The sequence below is a fragment of the Eurytemora carolleeae genome, unplaced genomic scaffold (assembly GCF_000591075.1).
Source record: "Eurytemora carolleeae unplaced genomic scaffold, Eaff_2.0 scaffold387, whole genome shotgun sequence".
Lineage (NCBI taxonomy): Eukaryota > Metazoa > Arthropoda > Copepoda > Calanoida > Temoridae > Eurytemora > Eurytemora carolleeae.
This window is the reverse complement of record NW_019396360.1, coordinates 133,582-155,291: the sequence shown is the minus strand read 5'-3', so window position 1 is coordinate 155,291 and position 21,710 is coordinate 133,582. Positions and strand designations below refer to the sequence as shown.

The 21,710-nt window shown below is 32.5% G+C and overlaps 3 protein-coding genes across 3 annotated transcripts in view; all 3 read left to right on the top strand.

The window, feature by feature from the left end:
- LOC111701698 (protein TBRG4) overlaps positions 1–3,298 on the top strand; it is a 9,838-nt gene extending 6,540 nt beyond the window's left edge. The window contains exons 11-16 of the mRNA XM_023473099.1: positions 101–224; positions 554–638; positions 845–889; positions 1,504–1,554; positions 2,731–2,858; positions 3,099–3,298. Of these exons, the coding sequence (XP_023328867.1) occupies positions 101–224; positions 554–638; positions 845–889; positions 1,504–1,554; positions 2,731–2,858; positions 3,099–3,156 (491 nt within the window). The 3' untranslated portion in view covers positions 3,157–3,298. The remainder of the gene's footprint in view (positions 1–100; positions 225–553; positions 639–844; positions 890–1,503; positions 1,555–2,730; positions 2,859–3,098) is intronic.
- Positions 3,299–13,984, top strand: LOC111701709 (uncharacterized). The gene is made up of 9 exons (XM_023473112.1): positions 3,299–3,414; positions 4,108–4,147; positions 4,497–4,546; positions 6,574–6,650; positions 7,791–7,863; positions 9,319–9,365; positions 10,163–10,200; positions 12,517–12,581; positions 13,612–13,984. The coding sequence occupies exons 1-9, from the start codon at positions 3,315–3,317 to the stop codon at positions 13,962–13,964; spliced, it is 843 nt and encodes a 280-aa protein (XP_023328880.1). The 5' UTR covers positions 3,299–3,314; the 3' UTR covers positions 13,965–13,984.
- Positions 13,968–19,547, top strand: LOC111701710 (ATP-dependent Clp protease proteolytic subunit, mitochondrial). The gene is made up of 9 exons (XM_023473113.1): positions 13,968–14,073; positions 14,978–15,064; positions 15,231–15,337; positions 15,971–16,112; positions 16,985–17,074; positions 17,147–17,204; positions 18,112–18,144; positions 19,069–19,119; positions 19,338–19,547. Exons 1-9 carry the CDS (start codon positions 13,984–13,986, stop codon positions 19,388–19,390), a joined length of 711 nt encoding a protein of 236 aa, XP_023328881.1. The 5' UTR covers positions 13,968–13,983; the 3' UTR covers positions 19,391–19,547.
- The last annotated feature ends 2,163 nt before the right edge of the window (positions 19,548–21,710 follow it).

The window sequence follows — 21,710 nt, the reverse complement described above, 5'->3', positions numbered from 1 at the left end:
GGGGGGGGGGGGGGGGGGGGGCTTTCCCATCGAGATGAAATCCAGTGTGCGCCCCAGCCTGAATCATTTTAAAACTTTTAAACTATTGATTGTACTCTAGGTGCCAGTATTAATCTGACAGAGAACGGGCATCTATCAGAAATATCTTTATCTCCAAGTGTGCAGAAAACTAAACTAAAAAAATTCATGTTTGAAACTCTTTCCACCCTCTTCCCTCCTCCCAGGTAAAGTTTCGGTAAACAAAAATTAAAGTTTAGGAGTGTGAAACAGACCGTATGCTTAAATGACCCCTAATTTATTGACAAATGATAGGTATCAATAATGGCAATATGTTAGAAAAAATTGCTATAATTATTTTGATTTTTTAAGAAAGTTCTCCATCAATGCCCTCATAATTTAGCTAAAAGTTACAGTAGACAATTTCCCATTTCAGCCTTTTTTAAATCATTGTTCATCATCGATATTTAGATTAAAAAACACAAAATTGAAAAATGACAAATCTGATCAAATTACAACATCAATTTTACAAATCTTTAGAGGGTTTTAATTCTAGGTTTATCAGTGAGGATGTGAAGACTGGATTAGGATTTACAATGGATGCGGAGATTATTGTTGATTCTTTTGCTAAACCTTTGCAGGTATCTCGTAATTAAAAACAAAAATACCATTTTGTCAAAACAAAAATTAAGAAAATGATTCATTCATTTGAATTGAAAAACAAAACAAAGTTATTAGTTAAATTTTTAAGTTTTTTGTTGCCAATTGGCTCTATTTGAATTTGAATTTTTTAATAAAATCCTAAAATCCATGATTTTATTAAGGTTGAATAATTTTGTCTGTTTAGATCGAACAGTATTCAGTTCTGCCTGGGACTAATAAACCACCAAAGGAAATCAGAAAATAAAATTAGAATCTGAAAGTTTATTAAGTATTTATTTTATCGTAAAATAATTTTATTTATTGAAATCACTCAAAAGTTTTTTTTTGTTTTTTTTGAGATAACAAAGATGGGTGTTGATTCAAAGGTATGAAATAGCTATGTTATCCACCCAACCCGTCCTGAGATTGAAACTTTTGATTTGAGATTGTGCTAACCTGAAACCCCAAACAATCACGACGGATACTTTACATTCATACTTATTCCGTGAATAAACGCCGACTCGTATTTTAAGTATCATTGGTTGAGAGTAGATCTATTCTGTGCCGTCTAATTGGTCGTAGCTAAACAGAGCTGGGAACTCGTGTATTGTGGATATTGAGATCAATGCTTGATCTCAATCCATTTTTATCTGCAGATTAATTTGATCTTTATTCGATATCCTGCATGGGAATCATACACTGCAGGAATAACTCAAATGAAGAGATTAAGCATTGATCCTCAAATTACAAGTTTCCACACAAATCGAGTTTGAGAGTTTCCTACACTGGTTCCTAGCTCAGATATCCTTAACTTTATGTTTTCGTCTTAATCCTTGAGTTATTTTATGGTTTTTGATTTCTTAGGAATTACCAAAAGGCGCAACAAAAGTTGCACTCTTCATCAATCCTTTCCAGGTTACAAATCCATCAGATATTCTTTTAGTTCTTCTCTGCTTTTACAGTAGATAGTCAATACGATGTGCTTCAATATAGTGGTATATATGTGTTCAAGGGGAATGATTTCGATGATATATTGGACTTCACAGTTCACAGTTCACAGTTCACAGTTCACAGTTCACAGTTCACAGCGCAAATTTTGTTAAAACCATTTTCAAACTTACAACTATCATCTGAGGGGAAATTTATATGGCTTGATGGTAATTTTCTTGATAATGCGTACCCCCTCTTTATTAAGAAGAAATTTTAATAAGCAGTGTCAAAAATTATTGAGTATTTTGGTAAAATTTTATCTATCCTTTTGTCGTTAGGAATCATTAAATGGCTCTTAATCATAGATAAATAAATGAACATAGATAGCTGATGTACGCAAAATTACTAAGAATTGTACAGTCCGCGAACTCATACTTCTAGGGGTCAAAATGTACTTCAATGATAAGCGGGGTGGTTTGTTGTTTTAATGGATTTCATAATTATTAAACCACTCAGGAGTGAATTTTATTTTGAGAATATCAAATTATTTCACTGAGCAATATATCATATCGACGAGAACTGGAGAAGGACATGAGAAGGACTAAACTAACTTAAATTTCTCTGTACAGAACACATGTACACCACAAGTACTCAGTGACATAAGAACAGCCAATGTTCACAACCGACCTAATTAATCTATATAATAGGAATATCTTTAAAACATCTCTTTACATTTATATCTTTCAAGATGAAAAATGTCGTCTTATGCGCAATCTATCTTTATGCTCTTAATCGTTTATCAGGAAAAATTAATGGCGGAAGCTTAAATCTATTTGTTGATAATAATTATTAATTGGCGGAGGATTTAATCAATTTTTTATCAGGAATCCTTAATTGGTAAAGGATTTAATCAATTTGCTATCAGGAATATTAATTGGCGGAGTCTTTAATCAATTTGTTATTAGGAATCCTTAATTGGTGGAGGTTTTAATCAATTTGTTATTAGGAATATTAGCGGAGTCTTTTAATCAATTTGTTATAAGGAAGTCTTAATTGGCGGAGTCTATAATCAATTTGTTATTCAGAATCCTTAATTGGTGGAGGATTTAATCAATTTGTTATCAGGAATATTAGCGGAGTCTTTAATCAATTTGTTATTAGGAATCCTTAATTGGCGGAGGATTGACAGGAACAACAAACCTGAATGTGAGGCTGGCAGAGGCTAAGGGATACAGAGCTCTTGTTCTAGATTATAGAACTATTGATGCAAGCATGAAAACTATTTCAAGGTTGGATATTTTATATTGTTTTTATTTAGGCTTTGTGTTTTATTGAATAGAATTTGTTTTATTGTGATTTGTATGTTTAGATGGATATTTTATATTGTTTTTTATTAGGGCTTTGTGTTTTATTGAATAGAATTTGTTTTATTGTGATTTGTATGTTTAGATGGATATTTTTTGCTAGTGCTGTTTCCGTTTTTTTTCAGTTATTGAATTTGTTGATTTTTAATAAATGTTCTATTGCAGGGTACAGAAGATTGACGCTCTAGTGAAGCAGACTATTTCCAAGCAGAATCAGAGTTAGTGACGACGGAAGGGGGGGGGGCACTGGTAGTAGTGATAAATATAAAATTGAACACGAAAATGGAATCTTTATTTAAGGGCAAAATTAATTTTACGTCGTTTGTCTGCATTTTTTTAAAATTTTGATATTTAAAGCTTTCAGATGATCAACCCCTAGCAATGGATTTAAAGAATTTGGCTGACCTGGCAAAAATCCCTGGATCCGGGGTTATATTCAAGAAAATGAGAATACATATGGCTTTCATGCTTCATGCGATAGGAATACAACAAAAGCTAACAAAAGTTTTATCTCAAATCTCATCAAAATAACTTCTCATATGAGTAGTAGTAGAAATACAACAGTAAAATTTTATTTTAAAGAATGTAACAAACAAGTCTCAAGAAAATGTGACTTGATTTGATTTTTATTATATTGGGGGGGGGCAAACAAAGTTCAGATTTCGGAACCTTTGTCTTATGGTCTCAATCTTGTGCAGTCCTACGGATTAACTTAATTCCTCTTTGATTTCCCATGGTGGTCATGTCTTGGTGGGATACCTTTAATTGAGCATTTATCCTGAAATTTATAGGGTAAATAAAAAATTTGTGGCTAAAATGTATTAAAATCGGTGAAAAAAAATACTTTACTTTGAATTCCATTCCCCCCCCCCTCATTTTTTCAATTTGAATTCCACACCCTCCTCTCCCCTCGGCGCAGGGGATGTTATTTTTAAAATTGCACACTTCTGTTTGATTATACTCCACACAATAGTTCTGACCTCTGGGTTAAAATTACTAATTTTGGTTTTACAGATTATGATATTCTTACAGAAATTATATTTGTTCTTCGTAAAATAATATTGAAATGAACGGCTATTAGGCCATTTATCACGACGGCGGTATGGAGGTTATTATTATTATTATTATTATTATTATTATTATTATTATTATAATTAATTTTGTTGTTCCGTAGAGAGCATTGATAAAAAAGTTTGCGAAATGATAGACCAAAGGTAAGAAATAGTACTTATGTAACAGTAATTGTATATTTTATATATTTAAAGTTTAATTTTTGTCAATCAATCAATAGAACGAATGTCATATGTATGTGTGTACTTTTTTGTTACTCCCATTTATTCACATTAACTGGTCTATTTCTGTGCTTCCATTGCAGTGTTTACCTTTCTTGCGTCCACTTGAGTACGTTCATATTTTCGCCCTGAACCCCCCCACCCCCCGGTAGGAAAAGGGTCAAGTAGATTATATATATGTATCCAATGCTTGTTTAAGGTTAATGTTAATACCATGTAAGGGTTAAACTATGAGGACGTTATATACTCGTATTCCGTAACTGTATTTCAGGTTGTTTAAATATCATCGGGATTTCGATGGGATGCTACTTCACTACCAAGGCACAACTCTCCCAAATAGTCGAACTAAACCTGGCATTGTTTTTTTTCAAGTGACCTTTCTTTTAATAAGGGACAAGCACAACACCCTTTAAACCTTTAACATTTGTTTATTGTTAATTGTTTACTTAAAGGGAGTGTTTGCGAAAAATGAAAGGGGGTATAGGCTTAATGCGATAAAAAAGCGCTTTTGATCGCTACTAATCTTACTTCTATCTGTTGCGTCTTTAAGAAGAAAATTGTTAAAGACGTCTTATAACGAATAACTTAGCGTCCATACAAATTGAGAAAATTGCAACATACGACTTAGACCGTAAAAAATCAATTTAATTTCAAACAAATTCAGATATTACAACCTATAGTCATCGATTATCTTTCGCCACATTTGTATATAGTTTATATTTTATAATATTTCTGATTTCGTTTTTTAAAGATATTTCTCTGGCGCTGGATTTTCGAACATTCCTGGAAAATATGAAAAGGTCGTCTTCATTATCAAAAATACTCGAAACCGGAATAAAAGTAGCTATCAGATCATAAAAAATAGAAAATATTATGAAATATCAACTAAATACGAATGCGTCGAAAAATTAACGATGATTATCGGTTGTAATAACTGAATGATTTGTTTGGAATTAAATTGATTTTTGCACGATCCGAGTTATATGTTGCAACTTTCTGCATTTGTATTGACGTTACGTTCTTCGGTATAAGTCGGTTTTAACAATTTGCTCCTTAAAGACGCAACAGATAGCAGTAAGATTAGTAGAGATCAAAAGCGCTTTTTTATCGCATTAAACCTATACCCCTCTTTCACTTTTACGCGAACACTCCCTTTAAATATAAGTTTAATATACATGTAAAATATTATTTATATATTCAAGTCAACACTTATAAGCCAAATTTGTATGCAAAGAAAATAATTTGATTAAAGTTGTCAATAAACTACTCATTATTCCAGCTTAATTTTAAAAGACGACATTTTTCTGCAATTTCCTTGATTGTAGTCATGTTGTGTGTCTTTACCAAAAGAGTGTGCGTGTGATAACGAACTCGTCTGCGAAGCAGTGCGACTAGCTTTCTCATGACAGACCAGCGCCATTTTCCTTCCCTTTATTCTTATTCCCTGGGTTTTTTTAGGCTGAATTAGAAGTTTGCATTGATCTTCAAGATTTCTTTAGAAATCCGCACATTCAGGGGCGGATACAGGATTTAACTGAGGGGGGGGGGCAAGATTTTTTAGGAACAAAAAAAATAATAATTAGGAGCAACATTTTTTGGGGCTTAAACGACTCGAAAAGAGTCAAAATTAATGTCTAAAGACTAAAAAACTAGATTTTTAACTTTTAGGAACAAAATTAAAGGTTTTGAACAGGAATTTAGGAACCATTAAAAGATTGTTCAGGAAGTAGGAACAAAATTGAAGGATTCGGACATGGATTTAGGAACAATAAAAAGATTGTTCAGGAACTAGGAACAAAAATAAAGGATTAGGAAAGGGATTTAGGAACAATAAAAAGAATGTTCAGGAATTAGGAACAAAAATATAGGATTAGGACAGGGATTTAAGGTGGGTCGGACACAGTATTAGAAACAGGAACAATAATAGGAACATTAGCAATTTAAGAACAAAAAGAAATTTGATAAATGAGTATTGATTAAGGAACATTACTAGATATGAACAATATTATAACTTAAGTCTAGTTTCTTACAAATTTCTAATTCTAATTCTGAATCTGTTAGGGGGGGGGGGGCGAATATTATGAAAATATTTAGATTTTTAAACTTTTTCTCTGATTAACTTTGTAAAAAATTAACCAGTGATAAACATGAACTTTTCTTATTTGACATTTTATATTTTCATAGGACATGTAAGTCCTGGTGATTCTTGAGTAGTTTGAAGTTTGAATGTAGGAGAAGTTTCCTAAACAAAGAAATCCTAGGTTTCACAACAATGATAGTTCCTTTAAAAATGTTTTCAAGCTGCAAATGATTTTTGTAAACCTTTCTTTTGAGATTGTTGTTTCAAGATGTATCTGTGGACAAAGATGGAGGAACTTTATTTATTGATGAATATGGGGTTCCTCATATCAACGTTAATCTTAAGGTAAGTTTTACCTTTCTTAGATTTATCTCATGGTAGGTTCTGCCAAATATTATCTCAAGGTAGGTTCTACCTTTCTTTTACATTATCACAAGGTAGGTTCTACCTTTCCTTTACATTATCTCAAGGTAGGTTCTAACTTTCCTTTACATTATCTCAAGGTAGGTTCTACCTTTCCTTTACATTATCTCAAGGTAGGTTCTACCTTTTCTAGATATTATCTCAAGGTAGGTTCTACCTTTCTTTTACATTATATGATATGATATGATATGAAGTTAGGTTCTACCTTTCCTATATATTATCTCAAGGTAGGTTCCACCTTTTCTAGATATTATCTCAAGGTAGGTTCTACTTTTCCTAGATATTATCTCAAGGTAGGTTCTACTTTTCCTGGATGTTATCTTAAGTTAGGTTCTGCCTTTTCTAGATATTGTCTGAAGGTAGGTTCCACTTTTTCTGGAAATTATTCAAAGGTAAGTTCTACCTCTCCTGGATATTATCTCAAGGTTGGTTCTACCTTACCTAGATATTATCTCAAGGTAGGTTCTACCTTTCCTAAATATTATCTTAAGGTAGGTTCTACATTTCCTAGATATTATCTCAAGGTAGTTTCTACCTTTCATAGATATTATCTCAAGGTAGGTTATACCTTTCATAGATATTATCTCAAGGTAGGTTATACCTTTCATAGATATTATCTCAAGGTAGGTTATACCTTTCATAGATATTATCTTAAGGTGGGTTATACCTTTCCTAGTAAATATCTCAAGGTGATGTCTAGATTTCCTAGATATAATCTCAAAGTAGGTTCTACTTTTCTTAGATTTTATCTCATGGTGAGTTCTATCTTTCCTAGATATTATCTCAAGGTAGGTTCTACCTTTCCTGATTATTTTAACGTTATTTTACATTGATTTACACTGTTTTACATTGTTTTACATTGTTATACATTAATTTACATTGTTTTACATTGTTTACATTGTTTTACATTGTTTTACATTGTTTTACATTGTTTTACATTGTTTTACATAGATATAAGTCATTTTACATCGTTTTACACCTTTTACATTGTTCATTGTTTTACATTGTTTTACAGTGTTTTACATTGTTTTATATCGTTTTACATTATTTTATTACATACAGGTTTATATATTCCGGCCGGTGAGGGGTCTAACTGCCACTGCAACTGTCTACGAGACTACCAAAACTATTTTAGGAACACAGTTATTCAAATATTCAATTATTCAATAATTCAATTTTTCAATTATTCAATTATTCAATTATTCAATTTTTCAATTTTTCAATTTTTCAATTTTTCTTTTTTTTTCAATTTTTCAATTTCTCAATTTTTCAATTTTTCAATTTTTCAATTTTTCAATTTTTCAATTATTCAATTATTATGGTATTAATACGTATTTACCAAGAAATTGAAATTCATTAGGGAGATGACCCATCAATAATCATAAACACTATTCACGTTTTGCAACTTACAAATGGAAGGTCCCACAAAATGGTGGCATGGCTCATATTTGGTCAGCGGCTAGGATAATAATTTGTAGGAATACCTTTTTAAATCAGGGCCAATCTTAAAGAAACTAAAAATTTTACAGATTTGGTCTGAAAAACCTGAGTCCATAGTGAATTGAAACCCCACCTTGCATAATGGAGCCTTGATTTGATTTGATTTGATTTGATTTGATTTGATTTGATTTGATTTGATTTGATTTGATTTGGTTTGGTTTGATTTGATTTGATTTGATTAGATTAGATTAGATTAGATTAGATTAGATTAGATAAGATTAGATTAGATTAGATTAGATTAGATTAGATTAGATTAGATTAGATTAGATTAGATTAGATTAGATTAGATTAGATTAGATTAGATTAGATTAGATTAGATTAGATTAGATTAGATTAGATTAGATTAGATTAGATTAGATTAGATTTGATTTGATTTGATTTGGTTTGGTAGAGAAGAACAAATCTTTGAGAAATTAAGGCAAGTTTTTATTAAACTGAAATATGCAATGTCATATTAGTCTTAACTTGAAACTTAATTTTTGTAGTTCTTCTTTCCTTGTCCAATATTTTTATTAGAGAATACTTTTTTTCAAATAATATATTTTCATCTATTTTAATTTAAATCTTATTTCACTTACTATTAGGATTAACATTTTACAGGAAAGCCTAAATCCTTTTTGCAACTTCAAAAGTTTTCTGGATCTAAGACAAATCTATTTTTAACTTGCATAAAGAAGTGAGAAGAGTGCTTATATATTTAAAGGATTGGATTCTCAAGTCATCAACATTATCATCCATGGATTCCGAGCCAGAAGTTTAACAGTTTTCAGATTTAAGAGAAAGTAAATAATAATTCAATGACGAAATATACAAAAAAGAATTAATGTTAAAAATCAATTAAAAAGTACCTCCATTTTAGTATTGAATATAATAGAATAGCAAATTGTTCTGTTTACTAAGGATGGGTAATGGTTTATTAATACTGAATGATTGTGTTCTGTTTACTAAGGGTGGGTATGGTATATTAATACTGAATGATTGTGTTCTGTTTACTAAGGGTGGGTAATGATATGTTAATACTGAATGATTGTGTTCTGTTTACTAAGGGTGGGTAATGGTATGCTAATACTGAATGATTGTGTTCCTGTAGATTGTCGGTTGTTTGATCAAATATGTTTAACTGTGATACACCACCAGGTAGATCTTTTACATATTCTTTTACTTCGAAACCTATATAGAAACTGACGTTTTAATCTATCTATATTTACTTTGCTTATCTGTCAGTTTGTATCCAATAAACGTCAAAACGGCTGAACCGATCGGGACCAAATTTTTTTTGTGTGGGCCCCCCAGGGAAGGTTTATGAATGATCAAAATTTCAAAAATTTGTGTTTTTTAGTTTTTGTAAAACTTTGAAAGTGCGCGAAAAAATATTATGAAATCCTTAAACTTTTTTATACTGTACAAAGAGAAGATGTGCACAGATTCAGCCACTAATTATAATAATATTTCTAAAAAGTACAGAAAATGGGCCATTACTGCTTATTTATTGTGAGCATTCTATTAAAGAAATAAATAAGCAAAAAGTCCATTTGTACACATAATAATCTCCTCTGAGGATGCATACTTATAAAACTGTCCTTCAGTTTTATCTACTCTTCTACTTTATCCAATGTGAGTAATTAAAAGGGGTGCTGGATGTTCGGGAAAAAGGTTTTTGTACACATCTTACTCTGACGTGTTTAAGGCCAACTAGATCAAAACAGTAATTAAGATTGTAATCAAAGGTCAAATATTTTTCAGGCCACAGGGTAGAAATGCTGGGTTTGTGAAAACATTGTTTACTAAAAACTTTTGTTTATTTATATACCAGTTTCTAAGCAGTTCTAATATGTTACAACCCCTGTCTCCCAACCCTAGTTCTAAACACTTTGGCCAATGTCTTATATTGGATTCAAAACGTAAAAAAATATTAACTTTAATTATTAATTTAGAATGCGGATACTAGTTTGGGGCATGGCGACATCATAAGGTGTGTTGACAAATTAAAAGTTTTTAAAGTGACCGGCAATGTGTGGTAGTTGAACTGAGAATGTAGTATTGTGGAAAAATTGTTTGGGAATCATTTGAGACCTATGAGACGTTTTTACGGTGCATATTTGTTCAGCAAGAGCGCAAATTCAATCTTTAAAATCCTCATAGACGACGAAATTTGTGGTAAAATTCTATAGTAAACTAATACGTTGTTTAGGAACAGGTTGAGAAAATAAAAAATAACTATTTTCATCGAGAAAATAAGTAATCTTTTTCAGTTATTGGTTTCTGTAATGTCTCATTTTCTGTAGATATCCTTGAACTTTTTTTGAAAAGTCGACATTTGAAGAATTTAAAGAAATCTGCGAACTAACTCAAAAAGAATAAAAAAATTCAATATATTGGCATGAAAAAGAAATGATTGATTCTAACATTGATTTATTGAGAAAATTTTAATTGAGAAATATGTACCTACACATTAAATTATTTTTTGTATATTCTGTTATTAAAAATAAAACAATTCTCAATCTTAACCACCCAAATGTATGATTTTAAACATTGACTTTGCGATTCAGTAATTATACATCACTGAAACGTTTTATATGTGTCAAATGAATCCTAAAAAAATCATGGTTAAACTATCATAAATTGCCGGTCACTCCCTTTAATGGCTTATAAGGGACCCTTTAACACATGGCAAACTTCAGATTTTACTTTTTAAGGGTGAACGAAAAAAACTTTCCTTCGTTCACTGTTGGAAAATAGTAATTTTTTCCATAAAGCATAAGTTAAAATATTTCAATAGTAATCTTAACCCTATCACGATGGGGGGATGTTTTCACCCCCCCCCCTGTAGTTTCTTCTGATTAACTTAAAAATGGCTTACATTAGAACGCTATTTAACTTCTTTCCTTCTTTAACGTCATAGTTGTGAACAAATTTTGCCTCAAAATGTTTTTTTGATACATAGGTTTGTGTGGAGAATAACCAATGTCTAAAAAATCGGAAATTGTTTAAAACTCATTTATATTGGTTAAGCAACATGGCTAAGACTTACATATTTGAGAAGGCCTTGAAAAAAAGTATGTAATAATTGTGTCATATTTTATATTTGTCAAAAGTAAAAGTATTTATTTTTGAAAAAAATTTCGACATACTTGTTGAACTATTTAAAAATCCCCCCTTACATCCTAACCATTAAAGTTAGAGGTTTAATTTTTTTTATGAGCAGGCCTTGAAAAGTTGAACTAGGGAGGGACATGTATCACACTCCTGAATCTCAACCCTACGGGCTAAATCAAATCTACATTAGACAAAAATAGCCCAATCGGGATAGGGTTTATAAATATTAAAAACTAAAACGAGGAAGGAAATAATGTGCTCTTAGTTTTAACCCTTAACAACGGTTTCTGTTACCACAACACTTAATTAAGTTAAAGGAACTATCCACAACACTTAATTAAGTTAAAGGAACTGTCCACAACACTTAATTAAGTTAAAGGAGCTGTCCACAACACTGAATTAAGTTAAAGGAACTGTTCACAACACTTAATTAGGTTAAAGGAACTGTCCACAACACTGAATTAAGTTAAAGGAACTGTCCACAATACTGAATTAAGTCAAAGGAACTGTCCACAACACTGAAATCAGTAAAAGGAACTGTCCACAACACTTAATTAAGTTAAAGGAACTGTCCACAACACTAAATTAAGTTAAAGGAACTGTCCACAACACTAAATTAAGTTGAAGGAACTGTCCACAACACTGAATTAAGTTAAAGGAACTTTCCACAACACTGAATTAAGTTAAAGGAACTGTCCACAACACTGAATTAAGTTAAAGGAACTGTCCACAACACTAAATTAAGTTAAAGGAACTGTCCACAACACTGAATTAAGTTAAAGGAACTGTCCACAACACTGAAATAAGTTAAAGGAACTGTCCACAACACTTAATTAAGTTAAAGGAACTGTCCACAACACTAAATTAAGTTAAAGGAACTGTCCACAACACTGAATTAAGTTAAAGGAACTGTTATCGTTATTTCAATTGATCCTCTATTAAGAGAGGGTATGTCCAATTCACAACTGTACATTTTTGGATTAATAATGTAATAGCTAAAATTTCCTTATTGGAAACCCACAATTGAAAATAATCAATATTAACAATGAAGAATTATGGCTATTTGATGAATTCTTGATCGGACAAACCTTGTAAGGGTAGCGTTGTGAATCGGATTTGCCACTCTGTTAATTGAAAAAACGTGTACTGTCCCTTTAGTAAACCTAAACTATTAACATATTATTGTTCGCAGTGTTCAGCTCACAGAGGTGTTGCATCTGTTCAGTCGAACCAAACTCTTCGGATCTTTACAATCAGGTTGGTTTACATCTACGGGGTTATTCTCACGGGATAGTCTAGCAGGCCTACCTTTCCACGAAAGGTTTTTGACTGCCATCTAACGGCCACTTTTTGCATATAATACCCATTTAAAGATTAAGTTTTACGATTTTAAAAAAAATTCTTCAATTTTTAACATGAAGCATAAAATATTTTATATTTGGTATCCAAAGGCTCCCCAAATATCCCTAAATACAGATGTCTGTTGATTGGTCGTGTACTCAAGTTTTACATAGTGTTAAAACATCTTTTTTAATTCATATTTGGCTTCAGATGTACTCTTTTATTCGTATCATTCGATGATCATTTATGAGCGATTACAAATCTTAGATTTTTTAAGTTACGTAATCATAGAATGTACCCATAAAACTGTGGAATAGGAAGTTTTGATTTTAAATGCTCATATGAACATTAAGAATGCAATTGCGCAGTGTACACAGGGTTATTTTACTTTAAAGGCTACTCGTAAAACTATTTTCCTATAACAACATCAATTACACACAAGAAGGTCGAAAAAATATCATTTTCTTAATTCCACAATTACATGACACTTCCACATGACAATTCCATTACATAACCTAAACACAGAACATTTGTGTTGTGACTATCAAGATTTGGCATTGATCTCCATATATGGATAAATTGTATCCACTTTTTATGTTCCGTGATGGTTATATCCTGCAGGGATATCTTTGGTGAAGGGATCAATTATTATTTATTCTCAAGTTTAAGGTGTCCACATTGGATATCGAGATCAGCGTTCAAGATTAATGATACTCCACACAAAGGTTTTGACCTTTAATAATATTTTGAAGTTCATCGAAAAAGATTCACTGAACTTAACTAGATTTGGCTTATTTTAATAAAGGAATCAAACATTAATCCTATAGTTTAAAGTGCCCACATTGGTTATCGAGATCAAGCGTACAAGATAAATGATATGACCTCTGTTTATATTTTGGAAGTTAATTGAAAAAGATTCAATTAGTTGAAATACATTTTTTTTCAGTTGTTAGTCAGAGTGTTAAACCCGGTTTAGAGAACAGTAAAATAACCTTTAAAGAAGACGAAGACGAAGAGGATGATATCAAGGTCGAGGTGAAGACTGAAGAAGAGGAGGAGGAGAGGATCTACAACGGGAACCTCCCGGGGATGATTGGCATAAATGAACTACCCATTAAGCGAAAGCTTGAATGGGATGAAGAATATATGGAACCTGAGGTTGAAAGCAAAAAGCATAAAAAATGTAAGAAATCTGATAGTGAACCTGCTGATGAGTTTTCAACCCTGTCCTCCTCAAAGAAGAAAAAGAAGAAAGATAAAAAATCGAAAGATAAAGAACCAATATCAATAAATAGTTGATGATCATTTTTTTCAGAAAATGTCCGGATTAAAGATGTTGTTGCCGAGGATGAGAGGATTAGTTAGCGCTCATAAACCTCTCGTTCTACCTTCTAAATCCTTACATCAGGTAACAGAATTCAAGTCATTTTTCGAGTTAACTTTTAGTGCACACAGGTCATAGCTCTTGACTCGACTATAAATGAAAATTCTTGTTTAAAGGGTGTAAATACGGAACGTAAGTTGTTCCCTTGCTTTCATTTTTACAGTCTTGACGGAACTTCTTTGTGAGATTTTTTATGAAACTCCGATATTTTGTCATTCACACTTTAGAAAACTGAAAAGAAAAGTTAGTTAACTCAACTCAAATACATCTTACGAAGCGCTTAATTATTATTGAAAACTATAAGTTTGGTTTTGATATGTTTTGTTTTTTATCTGTTTAGTAATTTTGAAAAGTTTTGATTTGATAGAATCTAAAATTTATGTTATGTTAAAATGAAACACCTTAATGTATATTGTTTATTGGCTGTATGAATCTAAGTGCAGGGTGTCCCACGAAACATGACAGTTGGTGAACAGGTTTGAATTTCTTTTTCTATATATATATATATATATATATGGAAGAAAACATTTTAAACTATTTACCAACTGTCATGTTTCATGGGACACCCTTTACTTAATTAATTTGCGTCCTCACTATAAGTGTATATTATTGATGGTGTATTTCTGGACCTACGCCTATCCGTCCTACTGCCCATCAGACCTACTAGAACGTGGTTTTTCAGCTTCTAGATGGACTTCTGGCCGCAGCGCCTGTCCTAGCCGCGGCGCTCGGCCCCCTAGCCCGTCCTAGCCACAGCGCTCGTACAAGAAATTCTCTTAACCTAACCTAACCCTGAACAAAAATAAACAGCTGTCGCAGGTCGGATGTGCAGTATAGCGGAAGGGCAGCGGATCAACATTACCTATATTATTTAACTATAGACAGTAAGTCCAGAAGATAATATTGATAAATATTAGTTATTTGTTAGGAGCCCAACATGAACCTGATTCCTATTGTGATAGAACAGACAGGCAGAGGAGAAAGATCTTACGATATATATTCAAGACTTCTTAAGGTATAATTTTCGTTCCCTATAAACTAACGAGAAAAACTAATTAATTTAATTTTGTTTTTTAGCATTCTAAGAAATAATCTTTTCTGAGGAAAACAAATTCAGGGGGGAAAACATCATACACATTCTTATTTGTTGTTTGATTTTGTTTAATCTTACATTTTCCTAGGATCGAATAATTTGTTTGATGGGTCCTGTCAACGATTATGCTTCAAGTATAGTAGTTGCTCAACTTCTTTTCCTGCAGTCAGAGAGCTCTAAGAAACCTATACATATGTAATCATTTTTTTCATTTTTTACTACAAGACAAACAGAAAATTAGACAGATTTAATTAATAGCAAGAAGTAGTTGAACCCTGTAAGGCCAGTTCAACCAATTATATTTTCAAGTTGAAGAGAAGTTTACGTAGTTCAACTACTTCTAACATTCATGAAATCCCGTAATTAATGAATTGGAGAGATGTAGCTGAACTACCTAACGCTAACTTAAATCCTGAATCATTGATTAAAAATAAAGATTGAGTATTTCAATCGGTAATTCAGTTTTTGAGCTGGCTGTTAGCAGTTCAGCGACCTCTCCAATTTATTAAATTCTGTCCCTGATTCCTAGACAAAAAAAAATGACAAATCCCAGGCCCTGGCCCCAATTTGTCACCAAAAAAACGTGAACGCTTAATACTTTTCTGCATTGGGAATGCACCAGATCAAAAGATTGACAGACTTGTTGACTTACCAACAACTGATTTATCTATGTACTGTCTTACTAACTGATTTACTGGCTGAACAAGCGAATTATAACAAGTTTAAATGATTTAATTTGACTTAAAAATCTATTGAATATGACTTTCAGATTAATTGAGTTACACATTTATTGATGGACTGATTGATTGTTAGTTCAACAAATTATAGGTATATAAACTCTCCTGGTGGAAGTGTAACTGCAGGGCTGGCAATATACGACACAATGCAGTATGTTCTACCTCCTATATCTACCTGGTGTGTAGGTCAAGCCTGTAGTATGGGTAGTCTACTCCTAGCTGCAGGAACACATGTAAGTATGTTCTACCTCCTATATCTACCTGGTGTATAGGTCAAGCCTGTAGTATGGGTAGTCTACTCCTAGCTGCTGGAACACATGTAAGTATGTTCTACCTCCTATATCTACCTGGTCAAGCCTGTAGCATGGGTAGTATACTCCTAGCTGCTGGAACACATGTAAGTTTGTTCTACCTACTATTTCTACCTGGTGTGTAGGCCAAGCCTGTAGTATGGGTAGTCTACTCCTAGCTGCAGGAACACATGTAAGTATGTTCTACCTCCTATATCTACCTGGTGTGTAGGTCAAGCCTGTAGTATGGGTAGTCTACTCCTAGCTGCTGGAACACATGTAAGTATGTTCTACCTCCTATATCTACCTGGTCAAGCCTGTAGCATGGGTAGTATACTCCTAGCTGCTGGAACACATGTAAGTTTGTTCTACCTACTATTTCTACCTGGTGTGTAGGCCAAGCCTTTAGTATGGGTAGTCTACTCCTAACTGCAGGAACAAATGTACGTATGTTCTACCTCCTACGCCAGGTGGGCAGGTTGTGTCGCTGTACGCCTGCCTGGCGGGTTGGACAATTCAGGTGGATTTTAATGATTAATATTTCACTCTTTCTGAATAATTATACACCTTACAAACGTCTTTTAGTTCTCAATTGATTCCTGAAAAATTTCCCTAATTAACTGCACTCTCGTGTCTAGCCAGACACTCCCTTTGATATTTCTTTGTTGAATAAAAAAGAACTGAGATATAAATGTATAGTAGTATCCCCTCAACGGACCGATAATTAATATAGTAGTGTTATGTACTTTTATTAAGATATTTACTAATTTAATAGAGACCCTGTTTTTAAGGCAACAAAAATGTTTTATTTCCAGGGCATGAGACATTCTCTTCCCAATTCTAGAATTATGGTTCATCAGCCCAGTGGAGGAGCACAGGGGCAGGCCACTGATATTCTAATACAAGTAGGCCAATAAGAATATTTTAAATCGGATTTTTAAACTTTATAATTGGATGATGATAATACTTTTGTTAAGGCCGAAGAGATTACAAATCTGAAGAGACAGTTAAACAATATTTATGTAAAACATACAGGTACAAATATAAGATATTTTTAGTATCTATATTTATGTATAAATATAGATGTATTTATTTATGTATAAATATAGATACTAAAAATATATATGTCCAGCAAGAAACTATATGAAATAAACAATAGAAAATGTTCTGAGCTTATTTAAGAAATATATATATTGCTTAAAGTTGTCTGTCTGTTCATCTGTCCATTTGTATCCAATAAACATCAAAAAACAGAACGGATTAAGCCCAAAAATGTTAAGGACAACTCTCATGACCGACATGACCCCAGGTAAATTTATTACAAACATTTGTCTCCAAAAATATTCGATTTTTGTAAAACTTTGAAAATCCACGAAAACATATTATTAAATATGCGAACATTTTTGTTATTGTTTTATATTGTATACAATACAAGATGCGCACAGATAAAGCAACAATTTAAAGTTAAAATAGAAGATGGGCGCTTGCGCCCTGAAAGCCTAGTGGTCTATACTGTAGAATAAAAGCTGCATCTCGATTTGTAAAATTTAAGATTGATTTGATTTAAAGTGTCGGTTTCTTGCTCTTGTAATTTCAAAGACCGATTCACGACGGTACCCTTAAAACCTTCAGTTTTTCTAGCTTGCCAGTATTTATTTCTGCGAATTTTCTTCTTTGTTTCTGTAGCAGAATTCCGCAAATTCCTTTCAAATAGAAACCATAATTGAAAGTATTAAATTCGTTAAGACTTAAAAAGAACAATTATGGATATTCGCGCATTTTTGATTGTGTCTTGAATCGGCCCTGCCTCGCTATTAATCATGTAACGTCTAGAGACCCGCCTCCAGATCATGAAACAGGCCGAGCCTCCTAGTTTCTTCACGGTTTCAATCGTTTAGATCGGTGGATCAAAGATATAAGTCTATTAAATGTTTTTTTTTAGGACAAACCTACGATATGATTGAATCTTCATTAGGCATATTTTCAAAATTATATGTTTTATATTAATATCTCCCAAAAAAAATGTTAATCGATTTGTTCACTATATAAGCAAGAAAATGAATAGTTTATTACTTATGTGTGTTAATGCTCTTATGCTTGTACTTCTTTTCAACCGTTAAACCTTGTTTCTGCATTTTATTTGTCGATCCCCTGTAATTATCTATTTTTTCTTTATCATTCATTTTTTTCCTCTTTTTTTCCCTCTTAATTCATTTTCTTCCCTTCTCCTCAGCCATTTTCTTTCCACCATAGGATTAATTTTTTTCCTCCTCATCATTTATTTTCTTACCCCCTCCATTGTCATTTTCTTCTCTCTTGATCAATCAATTTCTTCCCTTCTCATCATATATTTTCTTCCTTCATCATTCCTGTTTTTCCCTCCTCATCATTTATTTTCTTCTCTCCTCATCATTAATTTTCTTCACTCGCCTCATTCATTTTCTTCTCTCCTCATCATTCATTTTCTTCACTCGTCATTCATATTCTTCCCTCCTCATCAATCATTTTCTTCCCTCATCATTCATTTTCTTCCTCCTCATCATTCATTTTCTTCCTCCTCATCATTCATTTTCTTCCCTCCTCATCATTCATATCCTTCCCTCCTCATCATTCATTTTCTTCTCTCCTAATCATTCATTTTCTTCCCTCCTCATCATTCATTTTCTTCCCTCCTCATCATCCTTTTTCTTCCCCTTCATCATTCATTTCCTTCCCTCATCATTATTTTCCGTCCCTCTTTCCCATTCTGCGATCTGGATGTTTTGTTAGTAAAATTGGTCTTGGGAACCCATAGTAAAGTAAAATTTCCCTTTAAATTAGTTATAAATAATTATTAATTATTCTCTTCTTTTCGAATGTTTCAATAAATTTGAATTATTTCTCATTTTGATAATATTAGAACGAGACAAATTCATGAATCCTCAGCAAGCCTTAGAGTTTGGTCTTATAGGTTAGAAACATATCCATAAATTCAATTAATGTATATTTGACCTCCTCTAAAACCCCTACACTCACATTTTGTAAGAATATTTTTTTTTCATTCTAAAAAAAATATAACTTGTTGATTATTACTGAGACCATATCAATAAATTTGTTTGCTGGTTTTGAGAGATTAAAAGAAGCAAATATTACACCAGTGCAACAAACTTAAAAAATTGTATGTTTTAGATAAAATTTTGGAGCACCCGCCTAAGGGTGGAGAGGAGATAGAGAGGAAATGAAAGGGCTGAAATGTGTGCACAGTATACTGTCAATTTTTTCTTGTATGTATACTGAACAGTGTATTGTATTTTCTATGTACCATGTACACTAAATTGTATGATAAACATGTTATGTTGATTTGTTTGTATACTACGAAATAAACGCCGTTCTATTACGCATTATCATATTCATTGTAAGTTTAATCATTATAAAAACTAATAAGAAAAAATAACATAAATAGGTATTGATAATGCATGTTAAAGGGACTGTAAAGGAAAAATGAAAGGGGGTACAGGATGAAACCTGAGAATCTCAGGTTTTGAACGATACCTATAAGACATCTATCTTATGTTCCTGTCTCGAGAAATTGGCATAAATCTGTGTCAAAATGATACCAAATGCAGGCATATGCCAGATTTTTTATAAAAGTTTTAGTATTAAATAGATCATATTCAACAATTACGCAACCTATCTGATAACAATTTAATCCCACAGGAGCCTGAGAATCCCTGGTTTGCTAATATTATAATTTTTTATTTTGCATTTTGCATTTTCAATAGATATAATTGAAAATATTATTACATACAGTCCGTATAGTCTGTATTATGTCACAATAACTTCAGCCACTGACAGTGCAGTATTGTTGTCACGTAGTACAGACAGAAATCAAGTCACCAGTACACTGCACTGCCATTGGCTGTGGTACTAGTGACGTAATACGGACTATATGGACTAAATGTTATAATATATATCAATTATATCTGTAAAAAATGCAAAATAAAAATTAAATAAATATAACAAGAGCAAACCTGAGATTTTCAGGTTGTTGTGAGATCTTGTCGGTTTCAGATTGTTTGCATATTTGTGGAATATGATCTGTTTAATACTACAACATTTTTTACAAAATCTGGCATATGATGAATGTTTAGATAATGGATGCCTGACTCGCCTGACAATATTATGCCTACATTACTGAATGTCTTGCTAAAAATATGTCTATATTTCTGTTATATTTATCTATACACTCTGCTTGTCTGTCTGTTTATATCCAATAAACGGCTGAACCGAACGGGTCCAAATTTTGTGTGGGACCTTGCGCGACCACAGGGAAGGTTTGAGAATGATTAAAATTAAAGAAATTGTCCAAGTATATCATTTGTAGTTAACAGTTGTTTAATTACAGTACAGTTAACTGAGCACATAGGCAGGAAACTATCACCTCCCCCCCCTGGCTAAGACGTTGGCCCACGAAAGGCAAGGTTGGACCAATAAAATATGTAATAAATTATTTGCATTCTAGTAAAATTTCTTTTTTGCTTGAATATGTAGGCATTCAACTCGCTCTAATGTTTCAGGCATTATGAAATATCGAGGTCAAATAATATCTAGGCATTCACAAACTTGGCAATGTTACTGATCCAAATAATAATGCAGTTGAATTTGAATTTGTAAGGTGAATATTTGATATTTTCTCAAGTGGAAAAAATCGTCTTGTTTTGAAGTGATATTGTTTATCTCTGAGCTTCTCCCTCAGAGTGGCGCCTGGGTTGAACTTTTTCAGATGTGAAGGCTTAGACCTTTCATTATTAAACTATTTAATTATTTAATTGATTAACAAGGTTGTTTAACGTAAAAACACACCTTGATGTAAAGACAAAAGATAAGATTTTAATTTGCAATTATTTTGCTGGTAACACTGGAGCAACTACTAGCACTTAGACACTAATTTATCACCGTCATATGATCAGACTAAGGTTTAAAGGGAACCGTTGCGGACGCGTTTGTTATCTTATACATGGAGGGTCAATTAAAATTACATCATTATTCTATAGTTGTCTCTTTCTTATTCTATGGACTGCTGCAGATGTTTGGTACTTTCCCAAGTGGCAGCTTCCCAAAAGTGCAATTTCCCAAACGGCTAATTCCTAAGTCTATCTTAGCTGCAGTGCTCAGCCCCAATTGCAGCTTGCGGCGCCTCATGGGCCTAACCTAACCTTTGGGAAGTTACAGCTTGGGAAATTGCACTTTTGGGAAGTTGCCATTGGGAAAGTACCTAACACAGCAGAAAGTAACTCAGTTGTCCTGAATTCCCAATGATTAGATTTACTCTGAACGGTAATTTTGATTCAAGCGTTACATATTTTAAGCACTAATCTCCGTTTGTCTGTTTGTACAGCGCTACCAACATTAGACGGTAAAGACGACATGAAAGTCTTCAAATTTGACTTTAGATAACCCTGTATATCAAATCATAAGTCATAACTCATGAACCCTTTGACTGGTTTGTCTCAAATTTTGAATGGGGAACTCGGAAGAACCACGGGAACTTATTTAACATGG